Genomic DNA, 20,717 nt, shown 5'->3' with positions numbered 1-20,717 from the left:
GAAACACTACACTATAAATTTTCCGAAGTATTATTTTTGAAATTTCTTCTTCGTCCTGGTGCCTGCTTTTAATTCCAACCGTTGAGAGACGGCTTTGGACAGAGAAACATGGCGACCTTTGGTGTCTCTGTCTGCGGCCAAGATCAACTTCGGATCGTCGCGCCACAGTAATAAGCAAGTATATTATCAACTAACACGTAAGTGACTGACTTCAATTCCCTCAGAAAGGCCCCAAAGAAAGGCACCAGTCGGTACTCCGGCATGACTAGCGCACGCCCCAGCGCTCGCTCGTACTCGGCTGACAGAAAAACTCCGTTTATGTCCAGGCTTCTTATTAATTTTAGGTACCCGTTTGAGTGAGGCTTCCTACATCTGCATTCTAAGTAACTCTGACCTTAGTTCCCTCAGAAAGGCCCCAAAGAAAGGCACCAGTCGGCACTCTGGCATGGCTAGCGCCCGCCCCAGCGCTCGCTCGTACTCAGCTGACAGAAGGGCGGCTGACAGGAAATCCAGGGCTGGCAGCGGCTCGTCTGACACAGACGTCCAGAAGGATTTTAGCTTTGTTGATCTGGAACGAAGAAAAAATTGATTAAAATACTACTTGCAAACGCAAACCGTAAACGCAAGCTCCTGATGACACTCCTCGGTACGGAGTGAAACATGTCGAGCGTTTTTCGACTTAAAATACGTGAGTGACCCGTTCTTAATATATTTAAAATACTACTTGGTTGAGTATTTTTCATTACAATTTTTTTATATGGCTTAGGACTTAAGATTATGCGTCTTTCCTATGGACAACGTAAAGTACATGGACTTTAAATTATTTTCACGATGGACCCTTACAAGCATTTTCGAAAATTCTGTTTATTGAAACCTGTATGATGAAAATAAAATTAATCATACAGGTTTTACTAACTAAAATACAACTAAAAATATACTTATTAGGTACAATATATATACAGTGGTACTACTAAACGAAATTAATAACTAGCTTAAATCTAAAATAGGCCCTTGAGGCATTGTACCAAGGATGCTGGCGGCATTTCCTCGCTGTATCGCAATGCTGATACGTTGTGCGAGGTAGCCGCCAGCTCTTCGGTCACCAGTTACGTCAACCAGACGCTTCGCGATTTCTGCGAACAACTTATGCGCGCTGGGACCCCATGGACCTAGAGTTTCAACACCAAGTTAGGTAATTTTCTAAGTTCGACATTTTTTAAATAGTTCCCTATTATAAACTGCAAATAGATGTCATAATACTAAAGCTAAACCGGACCCGACACCGAGGGTTTCGTACTTTTTAGTATTTGTTGTTATAGCGGCAACAGAAACTATCACGGTTCATGACATACAGCCTGGTGGCAGACAGACAGACGGACAGTGGAGTCTTAGTAATAGGGTCCGGTTTTTACCCTTTGGGTACATATGCACCCTAAAAAAGTCACCAAACACTCCAGAACTAGTATCATAAATCTTATCTTATCTTATCTTATTGTTTTCGGGGGCCCTTGCGGATACACTTCGACCCATAGGGATCTTTTGTGCAGTTACCCCCTAGAAGAGATCCGTCAACTACTCAAGAGCTTTTCCCACCATATCCATGTGTCGGATGATGGAGCTCATGGGTAGCGTTTTAAAGTCCTTTGGTTCCAGGTATCCTGCTCCAAAGTCCTTCATTCTTTGTCTGGCGAGGGCGTGACATTCACACATTAAGTGTCTTACTGTCTCTTCCTCTTCGCCACACATACGACAATCGGTGTTGTCAGAGTGTCCCATCTTGGCCAGAAATCCTTTGACCCCGTAATGGCCAGTAAACACCCCCGTTATGATTTGGAGCTGTCTTTTGCTAAGTTTCCAAAGCTTTTTGCTCCAGCCGGAGTCTATTCCTTGCATAAAGAGCTTTGCATGCTTTAGACCCGTCAGACTATCCCATTCTTCCTGGTGTTTGGTCTTGGTATGGTCTTTAATAGCCGTTGTGATGGTTCCCTGTGAGAGCCCCACGAATGGTTCCGGACCTATAAGGTTACTTACAGATCCGGCTCTGGCGAGTTCATCTGCATTTTCATTGCCTATGAATCCCTCGTGCCCTGGGATCCATACCAGTTGCACTCTGTTTTGCCTTCCAAGCTGGTTCAGGGCTTGGACGCCATTATATACCAGTCTAGAGTCCACTCTGGGAGCTTCGAGCGCTTTGAGAGCGGCCTGACTGTCGCTGAGTATATAGATATTCTTCCCTTGGGTTCGCCTAACTATATCATAAATACGTTTTTTCAAAAAATATTTCAACTTATTGATCAACAATTCAACATACAACATAACAAAAATAAAAAAAATAACCTTACATTAACCATCGGGCTGAATTAAAAAAACCCGGTCCGGATCGGTCGTAATCGGTTTACGAAGCAATTTTGGTCGCGACTGCGGCGATGCAATATGTACACTAGTGATGTTACGCTATCGACATATCGGTATCGACAAAAGTTGAAATAACCATTTAATCTGACTTTATCGACTTGACTGGCGAGTGTAGTACCGCGACGTTTACGTGAAAGTCCTATGAAAATAGTTGTTGTGGCGCTGTTACACTTTGTCGTTGCTAAGTCCGCTCGGTTAGCCACCTTAGATGGATTGGACTCCAAGCGAATTTCGTAGTCTTATACAATAGGTACTTATACAACGTGCGTAGCACGTATTTACATTTGTCAACGGAACGTGTGACGTTGTTAGGTTTTTTAGTAAGCGGTCATCGTCGCCCATGGTCATAAGCAACATTCAATCACCACTTATGCGCTGTCGACCCTTGAAAACCTTGAATACTCGCTTCTTGAAGAACCCCTAGGCATAACGCAAAGGAAATACCAAAGGTAGCTTTTTCCACATTGATTCAAGCTGATTTTATATTCTGGACAAAATCATTAAGTCGGCTAGGTCCTAAATATTAAATAAAGTAATCAGTCAGTAAGTACCACGTTTGTAGCTGTACTTTAGTGCTTAAAATAGTTCTAGACTGACGCACTAGTCTCCACGGTTCTAATTGTCGTCATCAAACGGTATGTTTTTATGACTCTGCAGGCATTATTTTAAATTGTCATCCATAAAATGTGTCCTTTATGGCATGTTCATTTCTACAGGCAAGCTAAAATGGTTTATGGGCTATTGTATACTTTATTCATAAGAATGGTTGTTAAACTTTACTTGAAAATGGTTATAACTATAACGACTCATTAAGAATTAGGTGTGATCGACTCCACTACGCGTACAACTATTGAAAAACTCATAAAACATATAACTGCCTTAAATTAAAGTAGTTACACAGAGAAACAGTAATTAACTCACATTTATAGACGGGTCTATCGCGAATTTATTTTATTACCATTATTTACCGACGTTTCGACACAGGTTTCACTGGTCGTGGTCGCGGCTAACTGATGTACCAGCAAAATGTCAAAACAGAGATTTGTGCAATTACCCGACGAAAAGTCTATAAATGTGAGCTAATATGTGTTCAAACGCGAAAGTTTTAAATATTAAACAGTAATTAGTTTTACAAATATAAATTAATTAATATTCCAGTGTGTTAGATTATCTAGAAATTTAAAAGTGACATAGTGATATTCAAACATCATTCTGATGACTACACATCGGTAACTCGTGGCATTTAGGTAGCACTTAAAAGATTTGTTTAATTAATTCCTTTTTTTAGTGGTTTCTTTTTCTCGACTCGTATAGGAAGAACATTGTCACATCACTCGTCTGTTAGAAACTGTCAAGTGCCACGAGTTACCGATGTGTGTTCATCACTAATCTTTTAAGTGCTACCTAAATGCCACGAGTTACCGATGTGTACTGATGACAGTGTACGTTCGAATTGGGCTGTTAGTCGTGGTTAAAGTAAAACACAGATATCTTTTCTGGAAAATCTTAAAAACTATAAAAACAATATAACCGCTTATAGGAAGCAATCAATGCAATATAAGGCAAAAATAAATACCTAATAACATCATCTTTTTGTATTTTTTTCTTACGTTTAATGTATAAAGACTATGAACTGGCATTGAGACTTGAATTGTGGAAAAAAATATTTGACGCATCATATCTATAATGCATTTGTATAACTTCAATACTACATTTCTAAATAAATAAATATGCTATATTTTCAAAAAATATTTACAAGCATTTTACGTGATAGAGCTGCTCCATATAAAAATGAACTGTCATAGATCATAGGGACCATCATTGGACGCGCGAGGTATTATAGCCAATCGATAATGTTCCCATCCCTATGGTGGAATTGTGCGCGCGAACTCAGCTGAAACGGAACGATAAAAACTAAAAAGAAATATTACAACTGTTATATTTGGTGCAAGACTTAAGCGGTTGGCTACAGACCCCTGTAGAGAGCGTGCATGAACTATAGGGGGCAGCACAAGAGCCCCCTGTTTATCGGCGCGAAATGCACATGTTAAGCTTAAGTTTCTAATTTACGCCATACGATGGCAGGACCTACAACGCACAAGATATCGCGCGTGAAATACAGGTGTACCAGTTCGCCGGACGATATCGGCCTGTCAGTTGTTCGGAGCCGGACAATATCAGCCTGTCAAATAGAATTGTCAGGCTGATATTGTCCGGCGAACTTTCAATTTATAGGGCCCTAAAGGGGCCCACTGATTACCAGTCCACCGGATGATATCGGCCTGTCAGTTAAAAGCAAAATTTGACAGCTCCGAACAACTGACAGGCCGATACCGTCCGGCGGACTGGTAATCAGTGGGCCCCTTACATATACAAATCGCTTTCCGCTTATCCCAAACACCCTCTCACCACGATTTACTACCACGCTGTATTTTTTTTAAAGTGAACTATGCATTCACAGAAATATCCAATGCATTTCTCATATTTGTACCATCGGCCACACTGTTAACTGTACCTTATGCCTTATGTAATAAGGTTCTCCGATGTACAGTTAGGTGTGTTGCTGTTCGTACTATTGCGAGTAGGGTTATCAGATGACAGGAATTTTCCGGACATGTCAGGAATTTTGGCCTTTAGCCAGGAATGGGGACGGAACACGAAAATGTCAGGATTTTTTTGAATTGATAGACTTTTTTATAAAGTACCTTTTTATATTTACTTAAATCAATACTGTGACGTCTAGGTTCCGTTGTAATACAAGGTGATAAATAAAACACAGTTGGTCAGTCATGTGCTTGCGACCCGCCCGCACGCCATGACAGTTGACAACAGAATGTCGACTTGCAGGTAGTTCGCATTGCACTTTTATTGTGTAAACGTCACAAATACAAATAAGAAATTTAATAAACTTAAATTAATAAAACGCGGCTATCGGGTGGCCAATGGCCATCGCTATTAACGGCTAGACATCCCCCCCGTCGTCGTCAAAAATATGCATGTCAGGAAAAATATTCGGAAATCAGGAATTTTGTCAGGACATTCTAAATTTGTATCTGGTAACCCTAATTGCGAGTGAATATCTGAATAAGTCAGCAGTTATTCTAGTTCAGTGTTTTAGCTATTAGCATTGTTAGCTTAGGAATTTATAGGTATTTTATGCTTACGTGATTGGAAAAAACGCACACCATGCACGCAATTATGCACAACTCCTGGGATGGAACAAACTCGGATTAAGGTGCAGCGGGACAATTTCGACTGCGGGATAATTTCAACTAATAGAAATATCTTCCATGTTTTACATTACTAACTAGAGCCACACACAACAAATCTTTTTCGCTATCTGGACATATATGGCACTCTAGTTAATATACGTAATGTAAAACATGGAAGATATTTCGATTAGTCGAAAATGCCCCGCTGCACCTTACACGCATTTATCAACAAATACAGATGTAGTGCATAATTATTTTCCATCGTATTTTCTCGGAAACGTTCGTATTTGTCATGCTACTTGATCAACCTCAGTACTTTTTGTACCGAGACTGACTGTAATAGCAAGACACGTTCGTACGTTTCCGTGAAAATACGATGGAAAATAATTATGCGCTATATCTGTATATATGCGTATGGCATTTCGGAGTTTTTTTATGGGTTAGCAAAACTTTTCGTAAACGCAATATTACCATGGAACATAAATCGCGCCGACATGTGCCCTTACCATGAGTTTGTGGTGACCGCACTCGCTAGCGATATCATCATCTTCCTCGCGTTGTCCCGGCTTTTAACAAATCCCAAGAATTGCCCGGCGTAGGCACTAGTTTTTGTGAAAACGACTGCCATCTGACCTTCCAACCCAGAGGGGAAACTAGGTCATTTTGGGATTAGTCCAGTTTCCTTAACCCTTCAAGTGGCGGTCAACCCGTGAATGGTCGATGCGAAAACCAGTAAACTGTAATCCACCAGTGAGTGGTTAATGAGGTGTTGACGTATTTAGAGGTGAAATTGAACGCATTTAAGTATAGTTACGCTCTTCTAGCGCCCAAAATTAGGTAGCGAGTTAGAGAAGGATAGCATACCATAAGAAACACAAAAACACTTGGTATAAAATTTGTTGGTGAGGACCATTGATTCGGGAGCGACCGCCTAGTCCGAGGTCAGTCTCGGTTTTGAAGAGGTTGTTTTGTAAAATAAATTGTATCTTAGGTCTTTTTTATTGATTTAATCTTAATGATAAAAGTCTTCCTTTGATAATTAAATAGCAATTACCTCCAATAATCAATTAGTTTTATGGTGGTAGTCATTTTTACCAAGAAAGCTGGAAAACTGTCTTTCTTCCGGAGTTTGATTACGTCTGGCCAAATGTATAAACATTAGAATAATTTAATTGATATATTCAAATAGCCTATATAACGCTGATTCTAACAATATGTGATTTAATATACTTTCAAATATAGAAAAGCTTAAATAAAATTTTCTTAATCTGCACTGACCACCCACCGGGGCCCCGCCACTTGACTACTTTTCGCGTTTTCGGTGGCGCCACTTGAAGGGTTAAGATATTTTCTTCACCGAAATGCGACAAATACCAAATGATATTTCGTACATGAGTTCCGAAAAACTCATTGGTACGAGCCGGGGTTTGAACCCACGACCTCCGGATTGAAAGTCGCACGTCCTTACCGCTAGGGAAACAGCGCTTAAAAAAGCTCCAAAAGTGAACCTAGTAAATTGTGACAATGGTAACAACCTGCTTTAGTCACACCCAGGCAAGCGAGAGACGCGGACGTGCTGTGAATTACCGCTAAAATGATTATTTTAGAGGAACATGGTTGACTTTAGAGGAACAGGGTTGGGTGGGTAAAAGGTACCGTTGACAGGTATATATACTTAGACTAGGTGATTTATTCCATCATAAAGGGGCCCACTGATTAACAGTCCGCCGGACGGTATCGGCCTGTCAGTTAGAACAAAATTTTGACAGTTCCGAACAACTGACAGGCCGATACCGTCCGGCGGACTGTTAATCAGTGGGCCCCTTTATATCAAATGTCTGTGAGCTGAAATCTCGCGAACCCCCCCATCCATGGCTTTTTTTAAACCCCTAGTCTAAGTATATATACCCGTCAACGGTACTTTTTACTCACCCCTCCCACGAATCAGTGGGCCCCTAACTAAGCGTTTTATACACCATATGTTATCTTAATATCTCTAATCTGGGGTGATATACACATTATCTTAACTGACTCAGCGCGTGCTCCAACCTATACTAAGTTATCGACACGCGCTGATTATATTTTGCTGACCGCCATAATTATACTTAAGGGGCCTACTGATTAACAGTCCGCCGGACGGTATCGGCCTATCAGTTGTTCGGTCGTGTCAAAATTTTGTTCTAACTGGCAGGCGGACTGTTAATCAGTGGGCCCCTTTAGGCCTTCATTTTGTTGTCATCTCAAAGAGACATGCTTATATTCATTTTCTGTTCGCTGTGCGGAAAAAATCAATTTTCGGCCCGCTGCGCTAAACGAAGTTTCCGATTTCCGAAAGTCGACGCTTTCCGGCCGGAGGGCGGAAACAGATGAACCACTTGTGAGCATGTCTTTGCGTGATACATAGCTATATTCCAAATGTGTATATATTTTACAGGATATTATATTAGTTACTATAAAGGACGACTTACACTAGACCGGGCCGGGCCCGGGCCCAGGCGTCCGACACGTCATTTTCTAGGACATCTGATAGCTGATCACGTGTTGCTTTCCATAGAAAACGAAGCTCCGGGAGCTGCGGCCCGGTCCCGGCCCGATCTAGCGTGAGTCATCCTCAATATTAAATCAAGTAATTTTGTGTGTTTTTATGTTTTAATTTTAATATTAGCTGCATGTTTGTTTGTTGTTGTTGTTGTTCTTGTAGTTTTAAGTTATTTATAACATAATTCAAACACAATGTAAAATTGTTTTATGAATAAATGAATAATAATAATAATATGCGTGCGTCCCATGACACGGGCAAGGGCAGCCTCCGCTCGGTGTACCCCTTACATTTCATTAAAGTGTCAAAAGGGCCTCTACGTGTTGGCTTCGGCTCCGCGCACGCCTCCCAAAGGTCCGGAACACCATTGTTCCGTGATGGGAAAGACATACAAATTATAATATAAGTTACTGTTAAATCGTGGTAAGGGTAAAATCGGCTGAAAATATCGCTTCAGGAATCTGTGCGCACCTAAAGTCGGCGTTGGGTGCCTTACAAATGGCCGCTCCGTGCCTGGCGTAAATAACGCGGCTTTCACGCACTGATTTCAGAAACGATCGTTTTTAATATACAGGGTGATTCATGAGACGTGAGCAGGACTAATCCTGCACACTCAGTAACTGATAATTGATCGATCACCGTCGTATTTAGGTGAAACAACCACACTTTTTCCTATTTTTTAACTTTTTGGTGAGGGCAAATTTAATCCTCTACAATCATGGTCACCCTACAAGACCTAATTAATAAGCATAAAACCTCTTTAATTTTTGATTACGAAGAAAATAAACTGTCGAACTTGAGTGAGATACGAGTTTTCAAAAGTAACCAGACCGCGATGACAGTGGTGACATTCAATTTGACACAGAATATCGGTAGTTTAGTATTCTAATTTTAGGGTGACCACGCATGTCGTAAATAAATTAATAACTTTTTTTTTCAACACGACTAGAAAATTAACGTTAACCTCACTAATACCAAAAAGAATAGATAGTATAGAGGGGTCCTGTCATTGTAAATTTTGTAGTCACTGTAAATTTACTGCCATCTATCGACACACTACTAAAACTCAAAATGAAATCGTATAAAGTTATCAAAAAATGTATATATATGGATAAATGATTTTATTATTTTTATAACATTTTGATCCATGTTCATTCACTGATATCTATGTGTTAAAATTGTTAAATATGAAACGGTGTCGTCACGCCATCTAGCCGAGGATAGGCTAAAGGTGTGTGCGCCATCTATTCGAGAATGACTTTTGCTTGAATTCCGAGGCACGTTTTTTCCTTAGACTTTATTCGTCTTATACGAAGTTACATATGTCTTTGCTAATACTGATACGAAAGTGTTGCTTATAATCTACGAAATGCGCAGTGTTAGTCCTGCTCACGTCTCCTGAATCACATAGTAGATTACTACCGTACGTGCGTCTGAAAAAAATTGCCGGTCGAATTTCGATATTCAAGGACGAGTGAAGATAGGCCGTTTCCTAATTAATTTTACGCAATGCTGTGTTATTTAATTACATACTATAAGTTATTAAGTTAATAACTAGAGACTGATGACCCCACAGTCAAGCTCATTGTTGAGTTTTGCGGGGCTATGACTATTTTTAAGAATACCTATGTATTTTATTAAATAAAATAAATAATAATAGTATTTTTTAAACTGGAAGGGTACAGTCACCTGCAATTAGTTGTTTCACAACGAAGGCCGCAAAAATATCTAACACGATCTTATTTGTAGAGCCATAAGAGCGTGTCACATATTATTGCGGCCTTCGAAGAGTAACATATTATTGCAGGTGACTGTACGCTGATAGACATTCAATACAATTTTACGACATTTGTATTTTTTTAGGTTAGGTCGTATAAATTGTATGGAGAGACATCTCCATATATGCTGCCAAGTATGCTGACAGGTGTCAACCTGTCAGCATACGCTTCCAGTTTGAAAAATACTATAACACAGCATTGCGTGAAAAAAAGACCTAAAAACAAATATTACACTTAAAAGTTAAATATACTGCACGGCACCCAAGGGATCCAAGTCGTTTTTAGGGTTCCGTACCCAAAGGGTAAACACGGGACCCTATTACTAAGACTTTGCTGTTCGTCTGTCTGTCCGCCTGTCTGTCTGTATGACCGTCTGTGTGACCAGGCTGTATCTCATGAACCGTGGTAGCTAGGCAGTTGAAATTTGACAGATGATGTATTTCTGTTGCCGCTATAACAACAAATACTAAAAACAGAATAAGATAAATATTTTAGTGGGGCTCCCATAGAACAAACGTGATTTTTTTGCCGTTTTTTGCATTATGGTACCGAACCCTACGTGCGCGGGTCCGGCTCGCACTTGGCCGGTTTTTGTGACAAAGACGACATTGACGAGTATACATATGTATAGATGATATTAAACCAAAACAAAATCAACACTGTAGATTCAAATTTCACTGACAAATAATTATGGATCTTTTTCTTCTATGGCTGGGCTTTAGGCGGCTAGATTCACCAAAAAAGCTACGTTTCTTCCTCAATTGCGTGCCAAAAGTTTGCCTAACGGAATAAATTTGGGCCATTTGGGGAATAGGTGTGCCAATCGTGGATAAGAACTTTGTTTTTCATTAAAATAACATTATTAAGATTGCGGATTGCTTCGGTTTGCGAAGTATTCCTGATAGCCTGAAGTAATATTAAGTACCTATTGATTGTGGCTTAGCTCATTTTAATAAGAGAGAGCAAATATTACCAATATTTCTAGTTTGAAAATTTGTAGGTATATGCCTATAAATATTAGTATGTCTATCTACCTGGCAACAACAAAACAACAACAAACAACACACACGCAACAACAACACAACACACGCGACAAGCGATCGTGGCCGAGTGGATATGACGCCCGACTTTCAATCCGGAGGTCGCGGGTTCAAATCCTGGCTCGTACCAATGAGTTTTTCGGAACTTATGTACGAAATATCATTTGATATTTACCACTAGCGTTTCGGTGAAGGAAAACATTGTGAGGAAACCTACATATGCGAAGAAATTCAAAGGTGTATGTGAAGTCCTCAATCCGCATTCGGCTAGCGAGGGGACTATAGCCCAAGCCCTCTCGCGCATGAAAGTAGGCCTGTGTCTAGCAGTGGGACGTATATAGGCTGAATTATTTATTTATATTTATTTTAATTTTCTGTCTACCCGATGGCTCATCAAGGCCGGGTGGTAATCTAATACCCAACTCTCTTGATTAGGTTACTGGAACGCCAATCTGCAGTGACCTCGACCTCACATGCTTCATCTAAAGACAAGTGATCTGTATCTTGACCTTACTCAATAACGGAGAGCGCAGTAATTGCTTTATTACTAATTAAGAGAGAGTGGCTCTGAAGTGAGATACTTAATTACTGGTGATATTAACTTTATTACTTATTGTCTAACGCTTAGTAGCAATACCTATTACTTATTTTATATTTAAAAAAATAGAATGGCGGCAAAGCAAATCTTAGCAATTGTTTTTACCTTTTTCTGTGAAAATATATGCTTAGAAACGTTGCTTCTGTGAAATATTTCTATCATATTTATATTACTTGCACCATTTTTGAGAAAAGCACTAGTTATATATGATATATATGTAACGGTGCGTATAACAAAACGTTACACTATCAACCTTCATACTAATTCTGGCACCATACAAATTCTAAATTCCCTTTTGAAATTCAAATCCTATTCCAAATTCCATTCAATGATTTTGTTTTCAACTGAAGTATTGCATCGAACTCGATCCAATACTTCGATCAATAAACAACAACTTTATTCTAACAGACTGTACCCCTTAAGATGCTAAATACGACCTAAAGCCTTAAAACTGTGATTTTATTAAGTGAAACGTTTACATAAGTGCTGTGCGGTACTAAGTGCTCGTCTAGTGGCCCTGCACACCTTCCAGATACCTACATTATCATCAAGGCACATATTGTAAGTCATATTAACTTTTAACCTTCTATGTAAATTACGAGTGTTTTTATACATAGTTAACGCGTAACCTGTATTGTTACAGGTGCCTTTTTATTTAAACTAGTAGTTCGCCCCGAACTGAGAACTCGCAGTTTAACCAAAAATTATTATAGAATGATTGACTTTGTTGCACCTACTTAGGTGTCGTATAGTGCATCATAAAATAGTAGAAAATAAATGAGAGCACCACTTTCTACGTAACTGTCACATTTTTTGACGTAAAATGCTTACACATGGCAACAATTTAGTAGGTATGGACATTTTAGAGTTCCATTTTATTCAATTTCTACTATTTCATGTCGCACTATAGGCTGCAATGGATCAAAAATCGCCTGGATTTATTGCAAGGTCTGTGGAGCCCTTGACTGATAGATTTAAGCAAAGAGTAGTAGGTATGTATAATATATAGGACAAAGAGAGCCCTCTCGTGGAACTTTGCATCCATTTTGAAGTGCCATCTATAATTCTTAACCAGAAATATCAACGTCAATATCAGGGGGGGAGACGCATAAAATAGCGTCTAAGTATGTTGCGAACGTAAAAAACTGGCTTTGAAGAAAGGCTTCAGGATATTTATTAATACACGAAAACAGATTAGATACTTTTAACTTGACTGTTGATGTAAATAAATTACCTATCATACACGGCTGGAATAACACACAATTGACCACACGAAACAGAATTACACGCAACAGGTTGTGAATCTACCCGCCATAATTTTTCTAAATTGTTTGGTAATAAAATTCTCAGCAACTGTGATGGCGTATGAAAACTTTGTTTCTTTTAACATTGTAAAACTGAAAGTATTTTTATTTATCTGAATTATGTCGTAGTACAGACAATAAATGGGGTGTTTTAATAACAACACTTCCGTGAGTGACCCGTATTAATATATTTAATAAATGGGGTGTTATAATATTTTGAGTTATATGTTATATTTGACAAAGTTGTTTTTTGTGACAATCGCCTCCATGGCAACGATGTCCATAAATAATCTGTTCTAACAGATGTTTTTTGTTTGATCTATGCCTTAGATATAATACTTTTAAGACGTTCTGACCATGGTATAATAATATACTCCGCCTGGTACTCCATTCCCGTCTTTTCTAGGTCACCTAACTGACACAAGCCTACGTCATCATGCGACAGCGCTATATGATAATATGCGATAGCGCTATATATAGCGGCTATGTTATTGTGACGTAGGCCTGTGTCACTCTGGGAATAGAAGACCATGTTTTATTAGACTATGGTTCTGACGAATTAAGTGAAGCCATATTAAAAAAAAGTTTAGCGTTAAGTAATATAGATGTCGCTATTTTTACGAATAAAGTGCTTTATATACGCCTGGATTTAAGGACAGGATCCCCTGGATTTAAGTCATCATAGAAATCATAGAGATTAAAATAAACTGTATCTGTGCTAAGCCGAAATATTTCCTGTCAAATGTCAAATAACTATTATGTTTATATTATTTTATTTTTATCTTGCTAATTATTTCAAAAAGGCAAATTTAAAAACGATATTATAATTCGACCATGTTTTTTGCAAATAAAATGACCAGAATAGCTAGACCTCTCACAAACAGCTTTTTGGCCTTCTAAGCTCTTCTACCTCAATAATCCCTTAATTGAGCCTGCTCATAATTTAATCACTAAAATATAATGCCCTCAACTACACGTTTACCCAATTTCATTTAAATTAGAACAAATTTACTTAAGTTCTTGAGTATCAAACTATCTTCTGACAGTTCAGCTTAAAAACATCGAAATGCCGGGACGTGCCGCTAGCCAGCCGCGTGATCCAAGTCGAATGTAAGAACTTCGCTTCGCTTCGCTCGCTCGTTCGATAATAAATACCCACTCGCCCTGGTTCCTGCCTTTTGATTTACCTTCATCCCTGTGAGGCCCTCCATCTGCCGGATCTGCCCCTCACAATATATGACTCGACTGGAAGGCTACTTGCTGGCTTCGGATTCAACTAAACGGACTCCCAAGGTCGTCCGTTTAAAACGAATCCTCAGCCTGCAAGTAGCTACTTCCGAGCCTCGACAGTAATGTACCTACTATTAATTGTTTACTCGTGCTACTGAACCACTAGCGTAATTTCATTCGATAGCGTCACGAGTGTCCACGGTTGCGTTATGTCTATTTTTGTATCGGATTTTGAACAGCGCGCTAAGAGGGACGTTTTGGAAACTCAAAATATCACTTAACGCAAACGCATCCCATACAAAATGACACTTAACGCAAACGCATCCCATACAAAATGACACTTAACGCAAACGCATCCCATACAAAATGACACTTAACGCAAACGCATCCCATACAAAATGACACTTAACGCAAACGCATCCCATACAAAATGACACTTAACGCAAACGCTTACCTCACATCACGCTATCGAATGAAAACTTCAAAACTTCAACTTCAACATTTATTCAGCAAATAGGCCACGGCACTATTACACGTCAACATTGAATTTACATACAAGCTAAAATAATAATAATACATCAACACTTATAAAATACAACTAACTGTAACTACCAATTCAAACTAACGTATTGCAATTACTTAGAGATGTACATTTATGGACTCAATTATGGACTCTTAATGTAGAAATACATAAAAAAACTATAATAATATTATATAAAAATACACATACAAAAACACAAAAAACAATCTATAATATTTAGAGGTGTAAATGTCTCTAAAGCCGACCACTGACTAACAGGCCGCCGGACGATATCGGCCTGTCTGTTATACTGGGTCAAGCAGATCTTGTCAGTAGAAAAAGGCGGCAAATTTGAAAAATGAAGGCGCGAAAGTATATCGTCCCATAGAAAATTTGAATTTCGCGCCTTTTTCTACTGAGAAGATTTGCTTGACCATCTATAGAACAAAAATTTGACAGCTCCGAACAACTGACAGGCCGATATCGTCCGGCGGACTGGTTATCAGTGGGCCCCTTAAGTGTCAGATCTATCAGATTATATTATAGTCTATCAAATTATCCTTAGAGATCTATATGTCGCAGTCAAAAGTGTGAACTGGTCAAAAGAACTTTTAACCGACAAAAACAGGCAAAACTGCTTTTGACTGAGCATGTTGGTCAAAAGTAGTTTTACCTGAAAATCATACCTATTTCTGGCAGCAGTTTCGTTCTTTTGACCAGTTCACACTTTTCACTGCAACATATGGACTATATATGGTGGTGTGTATCTTGTTCTATGAGTAGTCGAAAGCAGGTCTACATTTAATTTTTTTGTTTCATATTAATGTAAAATAAATATGCCATATGTATACTTTTTATGACGGGAAATAGTAGAGCTTTTTCGTGAAATTTTTATTTTTTGTGTGCATATTAAAATAAGAAAAATATAGGCTTTTATTCGGAAAGAAATAAAATAGTCATTTTTTTTTTAGATTATTTATATGAAACCGTATAAATTAAATATCAGAAACGAATTTAGCATCCTTGACTTACACGAAAATTATACCAAACTTGACCACATAGCAAAACTTTATTTTTTACAAATTACGGGGGCACCCCCCCTTAAGTCAAAATTTTACATCACAAATTCGATTGGCTCCCCTTCCTAAATCAATCTGTGAGTCAAAAGGAGCAACTCTGCAAAAGGAAATTCCATCATCATCATTTGCCATATATCACACTTTTTTGTCGTGAGTGCCACGGACTAATAGGGTCTCCAAGAGTCAAAATCCTTTATAATTAACACTTTCATTAAGAGATAAGAAACATACTAAATGTACACTAGGGTTATGGGTTCCACCCGGTATACAGGATGATTCAGGAGACGTGAGCAGGACTAACACTGCGCATTTCGTAAATTATAAGTAACTGTTTCGTATCAGTATTAGTGAGGTTAACGTTAATTATCTAGTCGTGTTAAAAAAAAAGTTATTAAAGTCGGACCAAGAAAGTCTGCAGCGGATTTGATAGCCCACGCAGTGCAAGTATCATTTATACGTCATAATTTCATAGAAGTTTGACGTTTAAAATAACACGTGCACTGCGTGGGCTATCAAATCCACTGCAGACTTTTCATGGACTGACTCTAATATATTTACGACATGCATGGTCACCCTAAAATTAGAATACTAAACTACCGATATTCTGTGTCAAATTGAATGTCATCACTGTCATCGGTTTTGGTTACTTTTGAAAACTCGTATCTCACTCAAGTTTGACAGTTTATTTTCTTCGTAATCAAAATGCTAAAAAATTACGGTTAAAGAGGTTTTATGTTTATTAATTAGGTCTTGTAGGGTGAACATGATTGTAGAGAATTAAATTTGCCCTCACCAAAATATTCAAAAATAGGAAAAAATGTGGTTGTTTCACCTAAATACGACGGTGATCGATCAATTATCAGTACGGTTACCATCAGTTTGTCACTGACATAAACGCCGTCGAGAACGTAATTTACTTTCTATACATCTCGCTCGCACTCGCATATTAGTGCAAACGGGATGTATAGAAAGTAAATTACGTTCTCGACGGCGTTTATGTCAGTGACAAACTGATGGTAACCGTACAGTTACTGAGTGTGCAGGATTAGTCCTGCCTCATGAATCACCCTGTATACCGGGCTAATATAAAAATTGGGTCAGTTTCTCTCAAACTCTGTTAGGATACAGTGAACGAACGGACGGATGGAAGTTATTCGTTTACGTATTGTGAATGATTGGCAAAGAGTTGCGGGTGAAAGGTTAGACGGACAGGGAATGTGTGGAGATCAAAAACTTTTTTATACCTCGTTTTTAGGGTTCCGTACCCAAAGGGTAAAAACGTAAGACTCCACTGTCCGTCTGTCCGTCTGTCTGTGCAGTTGAAATTTTCACAGGTGATGTATTTCTGTTGCCGCTATAACAAAAAATACTAAAACAGAATATAATAAATATTTCAGTGGGGCTCCCATACAACAAACGTGTTTTTTTTGCCGTTTTTGTCAGCCTTCGTGCGCGAGTCCGACTCGCACTTGTCCGGTTTTTTCTTTTTCCTCGCGTTATCCCGGCATTTTTGCCACTGCTCATGGGAGCCTGGGGTCCGCTTGACAACTAATCCCATGATTTGGCGTAGGCACCTAGGCACTAGTTTTTACGAAAGCGACTGCCATCTGACCTTCCATCCCAGAAGGGAAACTAGGCCTTATTGGGATTAGTCCGGTTTCCTCACTTTATTTTCCTTCACCGAAAAGCGAGTAGTAAATATCAAATGATATTTCGTAGGTTCATAAGTTCTGAAAAACTCATTGGTACGAGCCGGGGTTTGAGCCCGCGACCTCCGGATTGAAGGTCGCACGCTCTTGCCGCTAGGCCACAAGCGCTTCTATGCCTTGTTTTTTTAGGGTTCCGTATCCAAAGGGTAAAACGGGACCCTATTACTAAGACTCCGCTGTCCGTCCGTCCGTCCGTCTGTCACCAGGCTGTATCTCACGAACCGTGATAGCTAGACAGTTAAAATTTTCACAGATGATGTATTTTTGTTGCCGCTATAACAACAAATACTAAAAAGTACGGAACCCTCGGTGGGCGAGTCCGACTCGCACTTGTCCGGTTTTTTTAGCATTAGAAAAATGGTAAGCAATCTTGACGTGTCTTTTTTATAGAAAAACGCTTTTGGTCACTAGTCAAATCATGAAATGGCGGCCTTTTTATTATATACCTAGGAATTTCATGTTCTGGCGGATTTTACGATCGGCCGCCGACATATGGATACAAATTTTAAAGGGTCTGTTTATCTCAAACTCCGATGAAAGGCAGGTAATTGTGAACGGACGGAGGTTATTCTACGTATTGTGAATGATTGGTAAAGGGCCCATCCCTTTGCCAATGTTGAAAGGTTAGGCGGACAGAGAATGCGTGGAGCTGTTGTTTATTTATTAACAAAACCCCCCCTAACTACTAAGTTCGCGTAGAAGTCGATAGAAAGTCTCAAACGTTAGTCTTATCAGTAGGCCTATTCTGATTTTAATGAATGAATGAATGAATGAATGATGCTTTGAATTATGCTTTTATTGGAAACACACATACACAACAACATTAAAATAGGCTTAATAACAGGTTATGAATCAGATCTGGATTAGTTATGAATCTGATATGTCAGTGTCAAAGTGACATTTCTTCAACCAAAAATCTCACTTTAGTCACGCACATTGTCATACATGTCTTGTCACAAACGTGGGCCAAAAGTCACTAAAAATGTGACTTTTGTCACCATCTGGAATCGCGTTGCAAATGCGTTGCCGGCCTTTAAGATGGGAGTACGCTTTCTTGAAGGTTTGGTCGTATTTGTATTAAAATAAAATAAAACGTAGTCTACAGGCGACTCCACGCATGCTATGTTCTATACAGAGCGGGTATTAACGCGGAGTCGGGCTCAATATACTGTGTACATAGTCTTACATCATAATAAACTTGGCGGCGGGCACGTAAAACAAAGCAAAGTTTATAAAATAAACTATTTTAAACACAGTCAATATCCTTATTCCGTCTTAAGAATAACTCACGCTAGACCGGGCGAAGCCGGGCCGGAGCTTCCGGCGCTGCGTTTTTTATGGAAAGCACCACGTGATCACCGATCAGCCGTCGTAGAAAATGACATGTCAGACGCCTCGGCCCGGGTACGGAAGAAAATTATCAGACATTGCAAAGTTCTCATAAAATGGTCTCAGTATTTTTTTTCTATGAATGACGCAAATGTTAAATAAAACAGTCGTCAACTGTGAAGAAAATTAAGTAATAATCCCTAATTTCAATGAAATCTTCCTAAGTGGAAACTTGCATGATAATTTTAGTATTAGCAGTAGTAATAAAACAATTATTGTACAAAAGAGAAGCATAAAACAGGAAAAAACACACATCATTTGTACAAAGGCAAACTTATCCCTTTCAAAATGTTCTCATGAAAGTTTCCAGAAATTTACGGAAATTTGGAGAATATTCCGCAACGTGCACATTGCTAGTTCGGCGTTAACTAAGCATTGACTTGGCTTGTTACACTCCCGTGCCCGCTGTTTGTTCAGTTAATGCATATATTATCGGTATCTCGAAAAGGTCGGATGAAGGAAGATTTCCTTCCACGCTTGTATGTAAGGTTAAATTATTAACCATCGAATTATTATGAACTTGAGCTCAGTATAATTATGAACGGCTATGTTAAAAACGTATACCCACTTATCTATTTTGACGCAAGGAAATTTATTTATTAATATGGTAGATACAAACATTAAACAGAAAAATAAACAAACTCATCTATAAAATAATTTGAACTAAATTAAAACGCCATGTGATTAGCTTAGTGACGCCCTCTACGCAGAGTTTTGCGTAATATTCCATTCATTTACTTGACCGGTTTTTTTTTTCAATATTTTCTTTGCTGCTGTGTATCTTCCCGTCAAAAACAATGATCTTCTGCAGTTGTGGGTAGGGTCAGCAAGTCTGATCTTCTTCTGCAGTTGTGGGTAGGGTCAGCAAGTAGTTTCCGCCGGCCTACAGACTAAGGAAACAGCTGAAGGCCGAAAGAAACCCCTGCCGACCGTACCTGTTCGATGCCGGTCTTCTCTTCTCTTCTTAATTAAAGCATAGACAAATGGACATAGGCAAATGAACGCACATACACTCAGAGTAATTAACAATGGAGCCGCCATTAACAGGCGTTGCACTCTGTCGAAAATAGGCGGCCAATGGTCAACCACATGTCAACCATATGTATGGACTGACGTTTATCTGACATGACGTACCTATACATTTGATGTGCCCCTCCCCCGCAAAAAACGGCAGACTATTTTGTACCGAAAATTTTAGACATGGCGTCTCCATCACATACAGATGTAGTGCATAATAGGGAGTGTTACTGCAATGTTCTGCCGCCAGAGTGCAGCACTAATTTGTTTAGTAAACCATAGAGTAACTTATACCAGAGATATATATAACTCCGTATAAGATAAATAAAGTCTAAGAAAAAAACGTGCCTCGGACGGCCAAGGAAAAGTCATTCTCGAATAGATGGCGCCATTACCTTTGGCCTATTCTCGGCTAGATGGCGTTAACGACACCGTTTGGTATTTAACAATTTTAACACATATCAGTGAAAGAACATGGGTCAGTATGGAACAATAAAAAATAAGAATCATTTATCCGTAAACATATTTTGATTATTTTATACATTTTCAATTTTATTTTAAGTTTTAATCGTGTGTCGATAGATGGCAGTAAATGTACCGTGACTACAAAATTGACAATGACAGGACCCCTCTATACTATCTATTCTCTTTGCTTATACATACTAGGCCTTAAACAGTTTTTTGACAAGTTTTCACTATGACATTGATGCACCAAGGCGGTTTGTTTACAGGGCTGACTGGTGGCCTACCGCGAAACGCGAAAATCTAAATTTCTTTATCTGCCTCTCTATCGATCGAATAAGCAAGAGCGTTTCACAGTAGGCCATGTGATTGGCCTAGTGACGCCCTCTACGCAGAGTTTTGCGTTGCTATTGTTTTCCATTGCA

The 20,717-nt window shown here is 39.1% G+C and overlaps 1 protein-coding gene and 1 long non-coding RNA gene across 2 annotated transcripts in view; one reads left to right on the top strand and one right to left on the bottom strand.

Moving 5' to 3' along the window:
• Positions 1-20,717, bottom strand: part of LOC134803418 (1-phosphatidylinositol 4,5-bisphosphate phosphodiesterase epsilon-1-like) — a 310,234-nt gene that overhangs the window by 86,734 nt on the left and 202,783 nt on the right. Inside the window, exon 7 of the mRNA XM_063776238.1 lies at positions 395-568. Coding sequence (XP_063632308.1) covers positions 395-568 — 174 coding nt within the window. The remainder of the gene's footprint in view (positions 1-394; positions 569-20,717) is intronic.
• Positions 1-20,717, top strand: part of LOC134803469 (uncharacterized) — a 39,002-nt gene that overhangs the window by 12,742 nt on the left and 5,543 nt on the right. The gene's annotated exons all lie outside the window — the stretch shown is intronic.

This window comes from Cydia splendana, chromosome 26 (assembly GCF_910591565.1).
Source record: "Cydia splendana chromosome 26, ilCydSple1.2, whole genome shotgun sequence".
Classification (NCBI taxonomy): domain Eukaryota; kingdom Metazoa; phylum Arthropoda; class Insecta; order Lepidoptera; family Tortricidae; genus Cydia; species Cydia splendana.
The sequence above is the reverse complement of the archived record's forward strand: the minus strand, read 5'-3'. Positions and strand labels throughout refer to the sequence as shown.